The sequence below is a fragment of the Acipenser ruthenus genome, chromosome 31 (assembly GCF_902713425.1).
Source record: "Acipenser ruthenus chromosome 31, fAciRut3.2 maternal haplotype, whole genome shotgun sequence".
NCBI classification, from domain to species: domain Eukaryota; kingdom Metazoa; phylum Chordata; class Actinopteri; order Acipenseriformes; family Acipenseridae; genus Acipenser; species Acipenser ruthenus.
The window spans coordinates 14,701,309-14,721,751 of NC_081219.1; the positions used below are offsets into that span (position 1 = coordinate 14,701,309).

The following is a 20,443-nucleotide window of genomic DNA, read 5'->3' on the forward strand; positions in this document are numbered from 1 at the left end:
CTGGCTAATGAGAAACGCTGTGCAATTAGATTCAAATTCACAGTTCTCACTCTGCGCTGCGGTGTACCCAGCTGACCCAATCAGTGTGGTGTTCGTTGCCATGGTGCTGGTTCCAAAGATAGCTGCGCAGATCACTGAAACGCAAGGAGTCCGAGCGGAGGCGGATTTGTGTCACCGCTGATCCAGTCGCTTTGTATGTGCTCTCAGGGTTTCATGTATAGGACTGCTGTGCCTTCTCACTTTTTGAGATTTACAGTGGTCAGCTTTTAGAAGCGGGACCTGTGTGCGTTGATCCTCTCACCTCTTTTCCCATCTCTCCCGGGTCTCCTTCCAGTCCCTTGGGCCCCTGAAGCCCTGGCTCCCCGGCAGCACCTTTAGTGCCTGGCTTCCCACATGGCCCTGCATCTCCCTGCCAGATCCAACAGAAATGTGTGATTTTATATAGTGCATGTGACAGCTGAAGGTGTTATCATTACCATTGTGAATCACTCTGCTAAATCAATGATCTGTAATGTGAGGGTTTCATAGTCCTTAGGTTAAAGAAGCCATGCTGGTAATATACAGCCAAACAAATAATAGATATTTTTTTAAAAAAGTAGTTTTCAGTGCATTAAACATTGCTTGTTTAAAAATCAGTTTGCTATCAGTTTGTTAGCAGTTTGACTGTTCTTGCTTCTACTGAGGCTTCCACTGGACAGCCCGGTGCTACAATGTCTTAATAAAACAAAACAAAATCAGCATGCATAAAATAATCAATTGACGTGTTCCTACCTGGTCCCCTTTCACTCCAGAAGAGCCCTCAACACCGGCAGGTCCGGGAGGCCCCTGACACAGTAAAACACATTCAAATAGTAAATGTGTTTTTACATATCACTTCTGGCAGTTAAATACTGTGATTGTACCATTAGTCTTTAAGGGAATTGCATTTAATAGTATTTATTTTAAAGAGAGGGAGATGTGTGACTTTACATGCCCACTTTACACTCATTAAGCACATCGGTATGTGTCAGTAAACACGAAAACGGATAACTGAATTATAAAGATAATGATACAGGCACAGAAGCCACACTGATTCAAGCCGAAACTTAAGCACTTATTGGAACTGAATCCCGCTCACCTGCTCCCCGTCGAGACCTGCAGTCCCCATGTCCCCTGGTGACCCGGTCGAACCCTGAAGAGGAGAACAGACCGGATATTAATAGAGATTCACGTGGCAAACCAGTATCCCTAGCAGATACAAAAACAACAGCCCAATGCACTGGGGAACTCTATCAGCAGAAAGGACAAGGAGCCCAGATTCCTGTAGGCAGGTGAACACCAGCACAAGCCTTGAGTCGGGCTGAAGCAGTGATAACAGGTTTCTAAAAAGTCCACCGCATGATAAAAGCCTCGCAAAGTGTAGCACAGTAAACTTTCAGATGGGTCGTTCTCACTCGCCTCTCCTCTCTTACCTTCTCTCCTCTCTCCCCAGTTGGTCCTTCAGCCCCGGCCAGCCCTTCTTTGCCCTGAAGCAGAATGAAAAGATAATAGAAGAAAGAAAAGATGCATGGTGTTCATCACACATCCAGGAGACCCCTTTTGGGTTTCACTCAGACTGATGCGGGTTTAGTGTACAGCAGAGAAGATCTCGTTCTCCATTGGGTTTGTGCTGATAAAGCGAGCACGAGTCAATACGCTATGTGTAGAGAGTGTCTCATGTTTATAGGACATGTCCTCTCATGCAGTTCTGTCTGCTCACACTGTGCTTTCTGTTGTATAATAAGACACACTACACATGACTGTGCTCCGGAATTAGAATCAAATATAAATAAAGCGTTCTTTTATTAATGTTAGAATTGTGTCACATGTTCTATGTACGGGATGACTTACACACAAGAGAAGACACCCTGGGTTTTTGACAAACCCTTTCCGATTTCTCATTCATGATTTACAATCCACTCACCGGGTATCCGTTTGTCCCGCTCGCTCCCTTTGGCCCCTGGGGCCCCTTGTCTCCTGGGGGGCCCTGTTTGCCCATCCCGCCATCAGGACCAGGGGGACCAGACAATCCCTGAAACAAAACATCATCAGGAATGAAGCGAAGCGTCCAGGATGTCTAATCAGCTTCACCTGCCTTTCAACACCGTGTCAGAGTGAAGCACTGGGAGAAATCTATCAAAGCGATACATTTTTCCTTGTTTTAAAGATGCTGTTGAGACCCAGAATGCCTGATGATACAGACTGTACAGTGACGATAAGCTTAAACAGTCAGCACTGTCTTTGCTCAATAGTCTTTGCACATGGTACATAGGACCATCTGGTGGATGCAAGTGGCAGCACACATGCAGCACTTTAAAGAAAGCTCTGCTTCATACTTACAGAGAAACCCTGCAGTCCCTTGAGGCCTGGCTCTCCCATCCTTCCCTGAAATAAACACAAACAAAAAGATGTATTACACAGCCTGGGAGCCTCCAAAACGGAGACTTCCACCACTGGGCTGAAGGAGCGCTACTCAGCCTAGTGCAGAGTGCGAACACATGGCCTCTTAAGAGTGCTGAAGGTATTTTACTCACCTGCGGACCAAGGGGTCCCACTTCCCCAGGGGGGCCGGGCAGACCCTGCAAAAACAATTCAGGACATTCACGTGTCACATAAATACAGCAGAGTGGGTAAAAAAAATAACACAATGATTAGAAATAAATGCATACGTGTACAAGTTATTGGGACCTAATCTGTCATTAGGTGTACAATATCCCAGTAAAATGGCAACACTTACTTTGAGCCCTGCCTTTCCCTGAAGCCCAGTAAGTCCTCGGACTCCTGGCTCGCCCTGCGGGGGTTACAGAGAAGAACGAGGAACGGTTAGCAATCTCAAAAGCAAAATTCCCCAAATTAAGATGAACAACGTGGACACAAAACCTCATACCCTTCCTCCCACGTGGCCTGTTCTTCCACGATCGCCTAGAGACCCGGGATAGCCCTGCGGAACAAGCAAGCACACGCGCAGCATCAATGATCAGCACAAGGTGTGGGGAACACAGTGATTCCTTTCTTTAAAACCGAGAGACTAGATCAAAAAATTAAAAACAAAGATATGCAGCGCAACTGCAAACAAGAGCTGAAAACTCTGCTTGAGAATAGAGGCAGGTACAATGCCAGAGTCTGTGCTTTCATAAGCGATTAACACCTGTACAAGGTAGCACTTACATACATGCCTACAGGTCCTTGAGGTCCCTCCAGTCCAGGTTTACCAGTGAAACCCTGTGAAAAAAACAACCGCATGAATCCTCAGCGCTGGGGAAGGCATGGGCAGAAACCTGGAGCCAGGCAGCCACGCCTGAATGAACATCAAAGAGCTCATTTTTGAATTTTTTAAAATTCAAAATATGGTTTGTAATTTTGACATGCATCTCCCATATTTATTTTTTCATATTTTATATATAAATGCATTTTGTATAATCTGTCATCCTCTGTAATATCTTGCAGCTCATTGTCTTCCCAGTGTGCATATGTAGGAGTAATGTTATACACTAGGGGGCAGTGCTGCTCCACCTAACAGCTTCACTCAATACTAAATTCAACGGAGTTCTATTATTTTAGCTCCGTTTACTGCATGGCCATTCTATTATTTTTAATGCATTATCGATATCAGACTTGCAGCAAGCCCAAGACTTGTGTGGCGATGGGTCTATCCAAATACACAGCAGTCTGATCATCACAAAGTCTTGGTGTAGCCTTTTGCTTCACCTTTCCTCTCAAGGTGATCCAGCTCCCTCCCTCTCCCCCAGCCCCACTCACCCTCTCGCCAGCCGCTCCGGGGCTGCCGTCCTGCCCTGCCCTGCCTGGAGGACCCTGTATCGAAACAGAAAGAATACATCATAGTGAGATTACAGGTGGTAGCGCCCCAGGCTTTAAACCCCATGGGCATGTCCTTCGTCGGCTTCAGTGCCATTTTCACTGCTCCTCTGATCACTGTGCAGAATTTCTAGAATGAAACCGGGACAGGCGAACACCTGTGGTGAATATTTCCTCCTACTGCATGTGTGCCAAGCATTTTGGGAATGAATTCTGAATTCTCTAAGAAAGTTGAATCTTTTAGTTAAGGTTTTAGGGGGTTGAAATTGGTTGGATGGCTGCAAATGACTCGATTCCTTTAAGACAAAAGTTCTGAAATCAATCAGCTACTAGGAACCGGACGAGCACGGCCGGGCCGAACGGCCTCCCCTCGCTGGTAAATGTTCTCAAGTCCTTCCATTCTGTGACCGAGTGTGTATATTAAATAAACTGAAGAAACGTATCTGTCTGGTCGACAAGCCTTTCAAGAAGTGTCTTTTCTTTACAGTTTGTCTGCCAGACTAGATGTTTATTTAGTTTAAACTCTGATGATTGAGTGTTCAGGTTATGGGTGATTCTTTTTTTTAATGTACAATACAAATTTTTAAAATGTTTAGCCTTTGCATATGGAAGCCAGTACAAGTCAGGATCAGCATTGACGCCCCATCACTGATGTCAGTTCCATGCAAAACTAGTGAAATGCGTTGCTGTTCTTGAAGTCTTACCGGAGCTCCAGGGGCTCCAGCCTGTCCTGGCCCTGCCCTCGCCCCTCGGAAACCCTGCAGTGTAAAAAAAAACAGCCTCCCATCAGCCAACAGTGAGATACAGGGCTCTGCAGGTCAGCAGATGGACTACACCATTATAATAAAGGACATGTCATACAGATTGTCCCATCAAGTGGCAGCACTGAATGCAGTTATTGTGGGATGGATTGTCACTATATTGTATGCTCATCATTTTATACAAATGATATATTCAATATACTGATAACTTGAACAGCACCACTACAAATGAATTCCAAATTAACATCATAGGAACAACCTATAGTTCTTCAGAATTCTTGCCGCAGCTCTTTGTGATCTCTGCGAACTCTGCGAACTCCTCTCCGTTAAACGCCACATCTGTTCTCGTAACGTTAATCCTCGTCTCAGCGAGCTCTCCAATTTTACACGCCCAATTAAAAACAAATTCTTCTAACCCTCCGCAACAGAGAGCCAGCCCAGCCCAGCCCCTCGCCCCAGCACAGCGTCTGTTCAAAGCGGATGAAGAGACACAGGCGTTTAAAACTACCTATTGATTTAATTGTGCTCGACTGCTGGTTACAATAAACTCTGGAATCTAGCCACCTGATCCAAAACAGCTGTACAACCCATTAAAAAAGGGCCTGTGCATGCTTTCATACAAAACACAGTCGACACCTGTACTCACTCTGAGTCCCTTACTGCCAGAGCTGCCAGACGCACCAGACTCACCCTGTCAAGAATCAAAAACAACCAGTCAGTACACTCGGGTGCGTTATTATTGGATGTGTGTGCGACGCGCACACCAATGAAGTGACTAACTGCGAACCACACACCCTGCTTGCCATGACAAAAATAGACATTTCTGTTTCTAAACACAGTTTCAGTCCGGATGTCTGTTTCGTATTAGTGGATACTGGTATAGCTGCATGACCGTGCTTGTTCCCCGGGGCTAGGGATGAGTCCGTTAACTCAGAAACACAAGGGAAGTGTTAGCAAAAGACCGCAGCGATCTAGAATAACCAAGGGTTTTAAAGGGTTTTGAGTGGTATTTTGTATTTCTGAATTTAAACACTCTTCTCGGAATCTGCCCTAATTTCTGCTGGGCTGCACGTGGTCTAACTAACACACAGTAAATAAACAAACGCATTGTAAACAGGATTTGAAATACACTTTGGCTCTTTGGGGGGTTCAGACAGCCCAAGGTAAGCCCTTGTTTCTAATAGTGGAGTCATCACCCTGATCTCCCCAGCATTTCAAACCCTGCTTGTGAGCCCCCTGTTTGACATGTACAGTAATCAGTATTAAAAGGTATAGAATGGGAACCTGTGTACCAGGCTTTCCTTCTGGACCCTCAATCCCAGGCAGGCCTCTGAGACCCTGAAACAAAAGACAGAGAGGGTCAGAGAATGGGACATGTGCACACACACACACACGGGCACAGAGAGAGAGACGCACACGCACGCACACACACACACACACACACACACACACACACACACACACACACACGCTCACACAGGCACAGAGAGAGAGACACACACACCTCTCAGACCCTGAAACAAAACAGAGAGGGTCACAGCATGGGGTACAGGGCACACACACACACACACACACACACGCGTGCGCGCAAACACACACACACACACACAGACGCGTGCGCACACACACACACACACACTTTGGTTGATTGTGAAACTCTGTCTCAATCTCACCGGCACTCCAGGTGCACCCACAAGGCCACACTGCCCCGTCCGACCCTGTTAATAAAGAGAGGCGTCTTTAATGCACGGCTTATATATAGGGGGCTACAGTCCAGGAGACGGCTGGGACCCAAGCACTTACCATAGCTCCTTAAAAACAACTTGCGTGGCCTATACTTCCCCCAAAGGACACGTCACTGGCAAATTGCCCAGTCTATAGTAAATGCATTACAGGGTGCATGGGCAACCTCACCACTCCCTACGTTTCTCTGCAAGAAGAGCAACTGTAGGAAACAACTGGAGTTACAGGTAGGGCTGATGCATCAGTTAAAACCATTCTAGATTCATTTCCACTGGTTTATGCTGTACATCCAACTGACCCTGGCAAAAACAGCATGTAGATTTGAAAGCCGGGTCTCGATCCCCACGTGTAATCTGTAAAGCTGAAGAGAAGAGGCAGACGCTTACCCTTGGTCCTTTAGGGCCATGTTTTCCCATCGAGCCAGACTGTCCCCGGTTTCCCTAAAAGAAACCAAACATTGAAATAAGCAGCTTTCTTCCCTCACAGACTAAACATGCCTTTCAAGAGATTTCCTCTTCAGGTTCTGTAAGGTATTAGATGGCTGGCAGTATCTCCCATGGGGTACATGTCTATTTCAATCTGAAGTGACATTAAAATCGTCCCCAGTTGTAGCAATGATTGGAGGAATTTTACATGGATACTCCCAATGTTTTGCCCCTTGATTACAAGATGAAATTGAGAGTAATGGGGTGACTCATGCACATTCCCTTATAAAAATCCAGCAGGTTTTCTCATGGCTATAATACATCATTTACCGTGTTTCTTTTATGCTTTACTTTACCTCTCTGGGCTGTACGGTGCTTACTTATGCTTTATCATGCTTTCACTGTGCTTCAATCCATTTTGCTATGCTTTTACCATGGGAGACTTCTATAAGGGTTGGTACACTGGGGTGGATCATTATGTCCACACATGCACTGTCTGGAAAGCAAAGGGTTAAACTGACCTTCGCCCCCTCACTGCCAACTGTTCCCGGCGGGCCGCTTCCTCCTTCTTCACCCTGCAAAATAACATTGAGCTCTTAACAAGAATGTCAGTGTTGATATCTGGCTCTCTCTGGTTTACCTGTCTTACACAGTAACTAGATTCTCCTTCAGAAAGAAGGAAGGAGAGCCGTGCAAACAGGTGCTAGCCACGCAGGTCACAGTCGAATCTGTCGGCACCCTCCTGGAGGACCAAGCAGATTCTTTCAAACGAGTTCCACTCACCTGGGGTCCCTGCGGTCCGCTTTGCCCCTTTTCACCAGGGAATCCTGGGAAGCCGCTTTGACCTCTGACCCCAGGGATACCTCTCATACCAAGAGGACCTTGGAGCCCCTGCAAAAAAAAAAATGTAAAAAACACACAGATTGAACTGAACCCCTCAACACCATCTACACCCCCAGTAATTGCCCAGTTTAAACCTACGACAAAATTCATCAATGCTTTTTGTTTTTCAGTTTGATAATGTTTTTCTACTCCATCTGCAATTACACGGTTAGTAAAAGCACAAGTTTCACTTTTTACTTAAATTAGTTCTGCATACAAGCAAATACAAAGAGTCAGCAGAGTGATTTACGAGACACAGTATTCAGTACACGCATACATACACGAGACACAGTATTCAGTACACGCATACATACACGAGACACAGTATTCAGTACATGCATCCATACACAAGACACAGTATTCAGTACATGCATCCATACACAAGACACAGTATTCAGTACATGCATCCATACACGAGACACAGTATTCAGTACATGCATACGTACACGAGACACAGTATTCAGTACACGCATACATACACAAGACACAGTATTCAGTACACGCATACGTACACGAGACACAGTATTCAGTACACGCATACATACACGAGACACAGTATTCAGTACATGCATCCGTACACGAGACACAGTATTCAGTACATGCATACATACACAATCCCCTTTTAATCCTGCATTCCCTTGATCACCATCCGGGGCTCGATCTCCCTGTGAAAACAGAACAGTGTGATGAAAGGCTGGTCAAACACCCCATATCAACGATTCTCAATTAAAATCAATAAGCATCAAGTACAGCTCTTACTCTGCTTCCTGGGACCCCATTAGGACCGGGTATTCCACTGATCCCCTGGTAAAAGACAAGGAGAGCGATGAAAGGACGTTGGAATGTGCATGTTCCACACATTCAGTAGAACTGGTGCACGTGTTTAGGAGACACATCTGTTTGACCAGTCATGTGGGTCATTTCTAAGTTTCTTGCAGAATGAAGGGAGTTCAATATCAAAACCCTTTTGACAGTTTTGCTAAATCCCAAGAGGAATTGACAGTGGCCTGGAATACATCATTAGGGTTAATTTGACTGGAGGACCAGATGTTAACAAGTGTGCTCCACCAGAATGAAGTTTATTAAAACACAGAGCTGTCCTCTTGCTTTAGCTGCTCTACAGTTACACTTTGCATATGTATCCTCTGGCTCTCAGACAATTCCTTCTGTCACAGTCTGAACCTGGGACACATCTAGCCCTTCATCGGAGAAATCCGAGATTCCCTAGGGGGCAGACAAGTTCTAACTGAAAGCAGAGAATTAAAATGCCGTAGATTTACTGCTGCACGACTGCATCATACTGTATACAGCTCTTCACATCCTGAGATAAAAGACACAGCCACAGTCTGTAAAGCCGATTTCATGCAAGACATCCTAGGAACGACCATCGCTCTATATCGAAAACATATGGGGCGGATTTTTATACCAGGTTTGCGGGGATACTAAACTTTACTGCAGTACGCTTGCTGCGCACTTGCAGTTGCTCTGTCTGTCTCCAAGTGCACTAAAGGGTATGAACTCTGCCCTGTCAATGACCTTGCTCCCGTTGACACAGTCGCTCCACACCAGACAGACGTCCGCGGCAGTCAAGCATCCAATTAAGTTTTTACGACATCCTTTAACTTTCTAGACTGCGGTCTCTTAAATACATTCAAAAACGCTGTCAGCAAGCACCATCTCTAAGCAAAACAAAAAAAAGTGTACGAGTGTCCCTCACATCTGCTCTAAATTGCACACGCTTTTGGTCTGAGATGGTAAAGCCCTGAATGCATGATGGTGTTCTGACGAGCACCACACAGGGATTCCCATTCAGGAGGTTTGCAGAACCGAAGGTGTCTCAGAAGACGCTCATATTGGAATAGCTAAGCTGTTTCTTAAAACAGTACTTTGGAAGCATTAGCAGGTACAAAAGCAGAGCAAATCTGGCACCATCAGCTTGCAATTAATAAGAAAACACAGGAGCGCTGAACTGATGCCTTGTAAAATGCTCAAAGCGAAGGGCTGGAGCTCATATTTAAGTTCCAGGTGATGCCCTGTCAATAAACCCGCAGCTGCACAGTAAAAGCAGGCTGTGTGGATTAATTGGTGTTTACCATTGGCCCTTCGAACCCGGGCTCTCCTCTGGGACCGGAGGGGCCGATCTCTCCCTGAAATGAAGAACACAAAAGGGATTTTCAAAAGAGAGGCGTGCCGTTTATTCCGCCTGGCTTCGCTGTGCTTTCTCGCGAGACTTTTCAGTGCAGCACAGCAAGACTGTAATTTGAACTCAATTTTACCAGAAAAAAAGAATGATCATCACTTACAGGTTCACCTTTTGGACCAGGAGGACCATCCTTTCCAGCAGATCCCTAAAACAAAAACAAAAGGATTCAATTCCACTAGATGTTCACAAGGTTCATGTCCAGTCTGAACAGCCCCAGGCTCTGATACAGCACACGTCACAGTACATGCGCTGGTCCTGACTGCCTGCTTTGTACCACAAGCAGTAAGACAAATTGATCATTAACGAGGGAAACACTTCAATGACAGGGGAGCATGGATTCATTGCATCTTTATATCCCATGAATGCATCATTCGAGGATGGCAAAGCTATGCACTGGTTTTTCATGCATCCCATACAGCACTGTGTTTGTACTGCCCCTGACGAAACAGAAGCCCAGCAGCCCGAGTGTCACAGACATAGAGCACTTGAGTGCAGCGGAGTATTTTTTAAAAAAAAAATTTAGATGCCTTACCTGTGGTCCTCTCTGTCCCTCTAGTCCTCTTACACCTTGTAAACCTTGCGACCCCTATTACAGAACAAATCGCATTAATCAAAGTGGGAATTATTTTATCATCACTAACCATATTAAAAACTCAAGAACTGGGCATAAGATAGCGTCACCCTACAACATCCAAATCTGCAGCGAGCCGTCCGCACCTTCAGGAGCCATGCATACAGACGTTTTGATGAGTGCACTGATGAAGGCACCAGTTACTTGACTAGTTATAATGTGCGATACAGCACGGCTCAGAGTAACAGTGCATGCTGATTATGAACAATCACAACAGCGGGAGGTGGGGGGAGGCAACGCCATGTGGAACAGTACGGGGGCTCATTCTGCCACAGTAGATACATATATATTGGGATCGATCCTGATACCTGAGGGCCCCTGGGGCCACGGGGTCCCGCCGGTCCGCTGTCTCCCTGTCAGAAACAAACACAATGCGGGAATGTGTTAAGATCTGCCCAGTTCACAGACAAACCAAACAAAAACGCTTCTTTCAGCTCCTGCCTGAACAATATCAGAGAGTGATAGAAGGGGCCCACTGCGGCGCTCCTTAACGGCGCTACAATTTAGATTGAATTCAGGCCACGGGTTCGGTGTTCTTACTCACCTGAGAGCCATTAACCCCTTGGGCGCCAACCTCTCCTGTCGCCCCACTGTCACCCTGAAGGTACAAACACACAAATATTCTGATGAGCAGCTTTACAGCACAGGCTTAGATCTACTGGAGAAAATTCAGCATGCAGATCTATTGACTGTAGAATTTAAGAGAGATCTGACTTTCACAGCCCTGAACAGTCATTAAGAGGATCTCGAACAGTATGGCAGCTCTTCACCTGCTGAGCACTCAGCAGTTGTTCTGCATTGCACTGAACTGTGGATGCCCTCTGCCGTCTGCAGCGACATGCTTTCTTAATCAGTGAGTGAGAGGCATGAACATCACATGTCCCACCTCAAACACTCGCGCCGCACTGTGCAAGGTGAGAGAAAGAGAGAGAGAGAGAGAGAGAGAGAGATCTGGGCTTTCTCAAAAGCAGGGTCTGTACTGTACTTACCACAGCCCCAGGTGATCCCACAGGGCCCACCAAACCGTGCTCCCCCTGAAAAATAAAACACACACCAGGGTCAGTCCTGCAGGTACTAGCACACAAGCTGCAGACCACAGTTAGGATGCAAACCCTGCCACAAATCACACAGCATGCATTATACCACAGTAAAGCAGAGGGACAGTGGTAAATGTATAGGACTGTAATGCATGAGACGATCATTCACTTAGAGTAATCAATGAGACGTACGAGAGAGAAAGGGATGCAGTACAAGTCTAGGTAATTAATGGTATTGTATCTATAGGGGCAGCGCCTTGAGATGCAAGTCCATCTGGTTTTCTCCTAATCCAGAATTGCAATGCCTGCTATATTGAGCACTGCTAAATTGAACACTAAGCAATAGCCCTCTCCTGTACTGATTTGCTTTTTTGTTGAGTCACAATACTTACTGGTGGCCCCTGAGGCCCTTGAACTCCCGGTACCCCTCGGACTCCCATCGAGCCCTGAAAACAAACAGGCAAACACAAGATGTGCACGAGGGAGGCAGGGGCAGGATGACATGGCTGTGCTGCTTTTTATTTTACAATATTAAGCTGCGACTTGTCTTAATATCAGCCTCCAGTGGATTTATATTTCACTACTGCAAACTGAAACGCTAGCCAAGGAGAGGCTGAAGGTACTGAATCTGCACAAATTCAAATCACTCCAAGCCAAATGAGATAGAGAACTGTGAGAGACACAAAGTGGGGGGGGGGGGGGGAGTGGGGCAAGAGAAAGAGATAGAGAGGAGAAGTGGAGAGATTGAGAGAGAGGGAGAGGTGTTACTTACAGGTGCTCCAATAGGTCCACGTAAGCCAGCTTCCCCTTTTGCCCCCTAAAATAAAATAGATATAAAATAAATCTGATTATACAGTAACAGCTCTGCTCTGAAATAGAGCAAACAGCATTCAACCACGAATAGATGTGCAAGGCTTGCAGTACTTATGGTTGGGCAGCAGAGGGAGTCAACGTTTCAAAATACTGTACAAGCACAGATGCAGTGTGACCAATGTTTTTTTTTTTTTTTTTTAAATCTTTTATTAGGTATCTTTAACTTTATTTATCAGTACAGCGCAATCAAAGTACATCTACAGCGAAGTTAACGGGAGCTCCAAAGACAGATTCTGGCTGTCTCACTTTGTGCAGATTTCTTTGCAGTTCAATGGCATTGGCTCCATAAGGTAACGTCATGTGGTTTATATTATGACAGAAGAAGTTTTGTACTTACCTTTGCTCCTTTCCCTCCTCTCTCTCCAGCAGGCCCGGATTCCCCTGTAAACCCCTTTGAAAAAAATACAAATAACTGTCATCAAAAGGGCAGTGATGTCATTAACAGCTTTAGCTACGCCCCAAATCATTGTGGAGTGAAATTTTTTTTTTTTTTTTAGGTTAGAGAGTTGTAGTGTCATTCGGGTGCTAGTCACTTAAGGAAGCCTGCTGTTCCGGTGTGTGTGTGTGTGTGTGTGTGTGTGTCAGTGTCAGTGTGTGTGTACGTGTGTCTCCCTCTGTCTTTCACTCATTGCATTCGGCACACACTGCAGGCTACCTTGAGCCAGGATGCACGCTGCAAATGTTACACTTTAAACCTTGCAAGTAAAACCAAACACATGAAAGCGAACCCCTCAGCTGGGTTCAAACCCCCAGTTCAGTCACATCTAATGCACGGTGACAGGAAGCCGCTGTCATAGAATCAACGTGTTGCGTGAACTCCACCAAACCGCTTGCGACTTGAGCCTCACATTCTGAGCACAGGACCAGCTGAAGCGGCTTTGATCTGAAAAGCCTGATCCGATAATAGAGGGAATGAGCTCAAAGAGAAGTAATTCACAGTTGTTAATCTTTCTAATGGCCAATCCGCTGACTGTCCAGGGGAATTCGAGACCTGCCGGCATTAGCAGGAGTTTTATGGAAGCTTTATTCTGCATTTTAGGAATAAACCTGCAAATCCTTGACATTTTTTATTTTATTTGCCCAAGGCATTAGAGACTCGAGGATATTTAGTAATGTTGCTAATCCTGGATTAAGACTCAATCCGGTCAAAGTAAACCTTTTCTTCTTGAACCACTGCGTCAGACGCTCGCGCTTAAAACAGAGAATTAAAAAAAATCACCTCCACGCCTTTCTCTCCTTTCGCTCCTTGATCTCCCGTGTAGCCCTGAGGTCCCTATAAAAAAAAGAAGATATTATTATTGAATCCAGCGAAGAGGTGGTGTTCAAAAGAGCGATTCTCAGCATTTACCCAACATACACCCTGCCTACCAGCAGCCCAAAACCATACGACTAAGGGAAGCATGCTGCTAGAAATAGTGACATTTCGAAGCATCTCACTGAGAAGGGAGCACATTTCCATCTCTGACCCTTGCTCGGAGGAGCTGAAAACACAAACCCAGCGCACGTCTGTGTTTTGCAAGTTATTGCAAGATGCTTGATGAGTGTGAAGAGGGCGAGTGTGAAAAGATCAACAAACTAGTTCAAATAGGGTCAACCCTGAAACTCTGTGTAATGTACCTGATGTGGTTGTGTACTGTGTGTTAGGATTAGTGACGAGCTACGAATGAGACACGGAATGGAATACATATTGAGAATAAGTCACCAGTGCCAGTTCTTGACAAGTCTTGCTTTTTGGAGTTTGTGGATGGCTTGTGATTCAGTTTTCAGGCTCCCAATAACATACTGTATATACTGCTAATTAAGCAACAACACATAGAAATTCTCCCAGTATGTGTAAAAGCGTGCACGGTATATTCACAAGACTACAGTGTTTTTTTGTGCACGTTGTAGTCGTACAGCACAGCAGGTCTATGATCTCAAGTGCTTAAGGCTTGTTCAGACAATCTTCCCATTCCGCTTCCCCACACTGAAGCTGCTCTGTGCTTCACACGACATTACAGCAAACCATATCAATCACTCGTCACACTGGCACACACAACAAGCCTGTCTCCATAGTCTCTTTAAACATGCCTGTCAGACCACCATCACCTCTTCAAAACCGGGATCAAAAGGAGCATCTCCAAAACAGCTTTGACAGGTTTAAGAAGTTAAAGTAGTTACTACAGAACCCCCTAGCGAGAACACCAGCTCTGTGGACGTTACTACAGAACCCCCTAGCGAGAACACCAGCTCTGTGGACGTTACTACAGAACCCCCTAGCGAGAACACCAACTCTGTGGACGTTACTACAGAACCCCCTAGCGAGAACACCAGCTCTGTGGACGTTACTACAGAACCCCCTAGCGAGAACACCAGCTCTGTGGACGTTACTACAGAACCCCCTAGCGAGAACACCAGCTCTGTGGACGTTACTACAGAACCCCCTAGCGAGAACACCAGCTCTGTGGACGTTACTACAGAACCCCCTAGCGAGAACACCAGCTCTGTGGACGTTACTACAGAACCCCCTAGCGAGAACACCAGCTCTGTGGACGTTACTACAGAACCCCCTAGCGAGAACACCAGCTCTGTGAACGTTACTACAGAACCCCCTAGCGAGAACACCAGCTCTGTGGACGTTACTACAGAACCCCCTAGCGAGTACTCCAGCTCTGTGAACGTTACTACAGAACCCCCTAGCGAGAACACCAGCTCTGTGGACGTTACTACAGAACCCCCTAGCGAGTACACCAGCTCTGTGGACGTTACTACAGAACCCCCTAGCGAGTACACCAGCTCTGTGGACGTTACTACAGAACCCCCTAGCGAGTACACCAGCTCTGCGGACGTTACTACAGAACCCCCTAGCGAGTACACCAGCTCTGCGGACGTTACTACAGAACCCCCTAGCGAGAACACCAGCTCTGCGGACGTTACTACAGAACCCCCTAGCGAGAACACCAGCTCTGTGGACGTTACTACAGAACCCCCTAGCGAGTACTCCAGCTCTGTGAACGTTACTACAGAACCCCCTAGCGAGTACACCAGCTCTGTGGACGTTACTACAGAACCCCCTAGCGAGTACTCCAGCTCTGTGAACGTTACTACAGAACCCCCTAGCGAGAACACCAGCTCTGTGGACGTTACTACAGAACCCCCTAGCGAGTACTCCAGCTCTGTGGACGTTACTACAGAACCCCCTAGCGAGTACACCAGCTCTGTGGACGTTACTACAGAACCCCCTAGCGAGAACACCAGCTCTGTGGACGTTACTACAGAACCCCCTAGCGAGAACACCAGCTCTGTGGACGTTATTACAGAACCCCCTAGCGAGAACACCAGCTCTGTGGACGTTACTACAGAACCCCCTAGCGAGTACTCCAGCTCTGTGGACGTTATTACAGAACCCCCTAGCGAGAACACCGGCTCTGTGGACGTTACTACAGAACCCCCTAGCGAGAACACCAGCTCTGTGCGCCCTCTGGAAGCTAGATGGGAGAGTGCAGTAAAGTGGCATTGCTGAGGCTGTGAGGGTCAGGAGGTCGCTGTGAGGGTGTCACTCTGCAGACTCCTCCCCGCTCCTCTCACCTGATGTCCAGGTATCCCAGCTGGACCTGGCTGACCGTCCACTCCGTGAACTCCGTCTGACCCCCGGGAGCCAGACCGACCCGCCTTTCCACGTGGGCCTGGGTCACCCTGGACAGGAAGACAGTAGCAGTTAGACACGAGGCTCACTGACAGTGCTGGGAGGGGGGGGGTGAGCATTCATTGTAACGTTTTTCAACTCAAAGAAACCCAAAATAATCATGTGTTTTTAGGTTGGAACCAACACAGGGGTCAGTTTTATTGCTATAAACAGTAGATAATGTAATCATTAAATCTCTAGCAGTGTGCGTGAGCCTCTTCAGTGTATTTGTGTCGTTTAAAGTAAGCAAAACGACACACTGGTTTGGTGCTGATGTCCTGTTTGAGCGGACGCTCTGTTTCCATCCTGCTTAGATCAATGGAACTGTGTGCAAGAAGAATATAGAGGTAAGAGCAATGAGGAAAGGAAGGAAATTTAAGCCCTCGTAATTACATCAGATGGCCACCAGTGGCACTGTGAGCAATGAAAAAAAATCCTATTAGCACAGATTGTAAATATACTGTAAACAACATCCAGCGTCCTGGGAATCTGAGTACCCCAGAGCTGTAATGAACAGGGGCGGGTGCCACTCAGGTGATTGGTTTGCTGGGACCCTGCAGTGCGGTGATAGCAGTAACCTTGGGGATTAGACTGCCGTACTGAGCCCTTGTAATCTCCCCTTGTGAAGGGGCTGCCTGACTCCCATCACAATCCCCCTTTCAGATTGACTGCAGCCTGTCAGCACTCTGTCAGGCTGGACGGATTAACTTTTCAATGGGAGGGCGAGGCTGCTGGAGCTGTGGGGCTCAGCCTGGCCCCAGAACCCTCAACAGGACCAAAGAAAACTATAATTACAGACCTTATGAAGAGTCAAATATTCATGCAAGTGCACGAAGCTCTTGAGAATGCCTCAGTAATGCCGGCACCGATGACAAAAACTCTCTCTGCAACAGTAGGTGACGGCTGCTTGGTGTGTTGGATCATACTCTTGAATGAAACTAGCCTTTATATATTTATTTCTAATAGAATTACCGTGTAGCCCTTGTGTCCTGGTGTCCCTCTCTCTCCTGGATCTCCTTGAATTCCCTGCAGATAAAGACTCACACTCAGTAACCCTGTGTTCATTTCTACACACGTATGTGTTAATATAATGAACTGTACTAATAAAATAAAAGAATCTCACGGACTGTGCGTGCACATTTCATAAACAATTGCAACATTAAGGCCAGGTGTCCGTATTGGTTAGTGTTAGTTCTTCCTGACTCTACCTAATAGTTTAGGCATGCCGCACACTGGCGGAAGATGGGAGAGGTAAACTTCAAACCTCAGCCTCTACCCCCCCCCCCAGCTCGAGAGACTCAGCCAGGCTCCTCTGCACACAGGCCTGTGGTCACGGTGCTTGACTTCTTGAGGTTGTCAGGAATGTAAAGTGGCACCAGACTCCTTTCCGCCGCTTCTAGCTCATTAGGTGAAGCTTTAAGTACCCCCGGGACTGTGCATATGCTAAGCACACAAACACAGGCCACAGGGAAACAGCTGCTGAAATACAGCTGCTCAGCTCCCTCGAGGGAAGTGCAGTAACGTGCCAGCCTTATAAAAAGATGATTGCATTAAAAGTTGCAACGTATGCATGGTTTGCCATGTATTTTAATATGCTTTACCATACCTTTCTGGGCTTTACAGTGCTTAACCATGCTTAACTAGGCCTTAGCTTAAGCTAGGCAGAAGGCAGGGCTAGATCCCAAGCAATTCCTACCTACAGGGACATTAAACTGCAGTCTAAACTCCAGCACTCTGCTCCAGTCTACTGAACACTGCTGCTTCCTTTGTGCCAGTATCTACAATGCAACACGATTCAATACACAAACATGCATACAGAGCCCTTATTATCTCAAATCAGGCTCGACTCTTACCTGTGGCCCTGGCTTCCCCATTTCCCCAGGGGCACCTGCAGGCCCCCGCTCTCTCTGAAAAACAAAACAAAACGATTGCATGTAGACATGATTATAGTTATAGATACCAATGGGCAGGTTTAACAAGCTTCACCAATGTAGCCTTCTGTGCATGCAGAGCTAAGCTTGTGGAGAGTTTTAGCAGGTCGGGACACAAGCTTCCCCTCTTTAAAGGATTAATCCCAGCGTGCAGAGCAAGCCCACTGTATAGATGTGTATCACTGGTACTGTACAACAGAGTGCTAAGAGGCTACACAGATGATGATTTTACATACTGTACAGCTGCAATTGCATTTCTACATATACAGAAATGAATACTGTTAATACTCACGGGCCAGCCGGCTTGTAACAGCTGAAAGAATGATGTTTGCTGGAAGAAAAAAAAAAAAATGAAAAATAGAGGCATGGTTCTCATGCCTCTTTATGGTGCAACGCTTTAACAGAGCCTGCAGTGTGTCCTTTTAACAAAAAAAAAAAAAAAAAAAATAGTACCAGTACACTATTTGGCTACCAGGGGGCGCCACACACACAGGTAATGTCCAGTTTGAACAACGAAATCTTAAAAGGGAGGGCCAACTAGGGTTAGGGTTAGAGCACACACGCACGCACGCACGCACGCACGCACGCACAAACGCACGCACGCACGCACGCACGCACGCACGCACGTACACTGTTTCATATTTGCAGATAATCTGCCAGGTTTACACTCAAGCTGCTTGAATAATTGAGCGGGTTTTCAGTCAGAATGCCCCTACTGGCTGCCGGACATCAGATTGCAGTGCCAGATCTGGAAAGGTGATGAATCACATTATAAAATGGAGGTAGTTGGAGGGTTATAAATCACGGAGGTCTCGACAGTACCACACAGAGGCTTTCTTCCCGTGGGGAGCGCAGGCTGCTAGTTTCAATATTGCCCCAGTAAATCGCTGGCTTATTAAAATCACCTCTGCCGCAGTAGCAGGCTTCTCACAATATTACACTTGGAAAATATGTTTCTTGGCTTGGACACAGCTGTCGTACTATTCGGTGGCAATAAGTGGAAAGCGGGTTAGGATACCGGGGGGGGTCGGGGGCACTGACCACCACTCAAACATAAATTATAAGGGAACAGAAGCATCTAAACTGAAACCCACCCACTCCCTCATTAAAACAAGCTAACGTGATGATCCGGTCTGGGTTAGGACAGCTGAGAAGCAGCTTGCATTTTGGCAATGCCAAAAGAAAACTAATTTGCGTGAGTGAATTTGACCCATCTCGGGTTGGCGATGAATACAGATTCCTATTTTTAGTGTCTGGTTTTATATAGGAGGAGAACTATGCATCCAGGAACATGAGGAGCTCCCATCCCCTGATTATTCCAGTTCCGTTCTTTCAGTCTGACAGGGTACTGGAAATACAATGAGGAAGCACACAGGTACTGCTACTCCCCTTACACTGAAGCCTTACCTAACAGAAGAGGAGCGCTTTGATTTAAGCAGGGCCCACACAGTTACTCCTCGTTAGGACCTCAAACCTACCATCGAGCACCAGACGGGTTCTCATTGAGCTGAGCGAAGACCACGTTATCAAACCCCATCATTACATCCCATCCCGCCTTCGCTGGCATTCAGCATGAAATACAGGGCGGACTGAGCTTCAGCCCATCGGTTTGGACAGAGCGCGGATTTGAATCAGCGGTCCCCGGTTCAAACTCAAGCCAAGCCGAGGGAATGTACCGCACACACACACACACACAGACACACAACTAAAAAGACCTGCCGTCTTGATCTCGCACAGCACTCGAGCTTTAAACCAGGACAGATATCAGGGCAGGGTCTGTTGCACTCCTAATGCTTGACATGTGTGAGGATTTCAGGAATTGTGATCCTACCTGCTCTCCCCCCCCTCCACCCACCACAGTTTAACTTGATGGTTCAGCTGACGTTTGGAAGGCAAACTTTTCTTTTTTAAAAAAAGGACCGTTCATAAAATAATTGAAAAAGCCTGGCTAACGAGAGCCACGACTTAGGGAAACACTTGTGGGTTCAACAGACAGTGGATCAGCTTCACAGACCAGCCAGAAAAGCATTGAAGGCAGTTTTAAGACTGCAATAAAACCACACTAGCAGGGTTTCATAGAGCGGTTTGGCTCACACACTCTCCTCCCTGCCATTGGCTTTGCTGTACCGGCCTCAGTGAAACTCGAGTAACCCTTTCTATGTAATACAAATAAATAAAAGCTGGTATTATAAAATGCTCCCAACTGGCTTAAGCTGGAGAATATAACACACTAGCCCTGTCCATAGTCAAGGGTAAGAACATTGCCAAGGAATACAAGTTTAAAACATATTACAGATCGGAATATCTGAGCACAGTTCAATCCTGTCTCTTTAATGGATGAAGGGAACATTCCCAGCAGTACAGTAACCCTTTCAATCCCACCGTCTCTCCTGAACAGCGGTTTATAAAAGTGGGATACAGTAAGCGAGCCCTTTTCACAAGAACGCATCCTTTAAGAA

General features: G+C 46.5%; 1 protein-coding gene across 2 annotated transcripts in view; it reads right to left on the minus strand.

Annotated features, from left to right (window-relative positions):
- LOC117973969 (collagen alpha-1(I) chain-like) overlaps positions 1-20,443 on the minus strand; it is a 76,863-nt gene that overhangs the window by 11,675 nt on the left and 44,745 nt on the right. For both annotated transcript variants that reach the window (XM_059005428.1, XM_059005429.1), the window contains 34 exons: positions 18,277-18,315; positions 17,907-17,960; positions 17,026-17,079; positions 15,957-16,064; positions 13,609-13,662; positions 12,727-12,780; positions 12,289-12,333; positions 11,909-11,962; positions 11,469-11,513; positions 11,024-11,077; positions 10,788-10,832; positions 10,381-10,434; positions 9,949-9,993; positions 9,739-9,792; positions 8,405-8,449; positions 8,257-8,310; positions 7,547-7,654; positions 7,285-7,338; positions 6,725-6,778; positions 6,269-6,313; positions 5,880-5,933; positions 5,242-5,286; positions 4,539-4,592; positions 3,778-3,831; positions 3,187-3,240; positions 2,906-2,959; positions 2,756-2,809; positions 2,553-2,597; positions 2,359-2,403; positions 1,943-2,050; positions 1,452-1,505; positions 1,118-1,171; positions 772-825; positions 302-409 (listed from right to left, as the gene is read on the minus strand). In XM_059005428.1, coding sequence (XP_058861411.1) covers positions 302-409; positions 772-825; positions 1,118-1,171; positions 1,452-1,505; positions 1,943-2,050; positions 2,359-2,403; positions 2,553-2,597; positions 2,756-2,809; positions 2,906-2,959; positions 3,187-3,240; positions 3,778-3,831; positions 4,539-4,592; positions 5,242-5,286; positions 5,880-5,933; positions 6,269-6,313; positions 6,725-6,778; positions 7,285-7,338; positions 7,547-7,654; positions 8,257-8,310; positions 8,405-8,449; positions 9,739-9,792; positions 9,949-9,993; positions 10,381-10,434; positions 10,788-10,832; positions 11,024-11,077; positions 11,469-11,513; positions 11,909-11,962; positions 12,289-12,333; positions 12,727-12,780; positions 13,609-13,662; positions 15,957-16,064; positions 17,026-17,079; positions 17,907-17,960; positions 18,277-18,315 — 1,956 coding nt within the window. The remainder of the gene's footprint in view (positions 1-301; positions 410-771; positions 826-1,117; positions 1,172-1,451; positions 1,506-1,942; positions 2,051-2,358; positions 2,404-2,552; positions 2,598-2,755; positions 2,810-2,905; positions 2,960-3,186; positions 3,241-3,777; positions 3,832-4,538; positions 4,593-5,241; positions 5,287-5,879; positions 5,934-6,268; positions 6,314-6,724; positions 6,779-7,284; positions 7,339-7,546; positions 7,655-8,256; positions 8,311-8,404; positions 8,450-9,738; positions 9,793-9,948; positions 9,994-10,380; positions 10,435-10,787; positions 10,833-11,023; positions 11,078-11,468; positions 11,514-11,908; positions 11,963-12,288; positions 12,334-12,726; positions 12,781-13,608; positions 13,663-15,956; positions 16,065-17,025; positions 17,080-17,906; positions 17,961-18,276; positions 18,316-20,443) is intronic.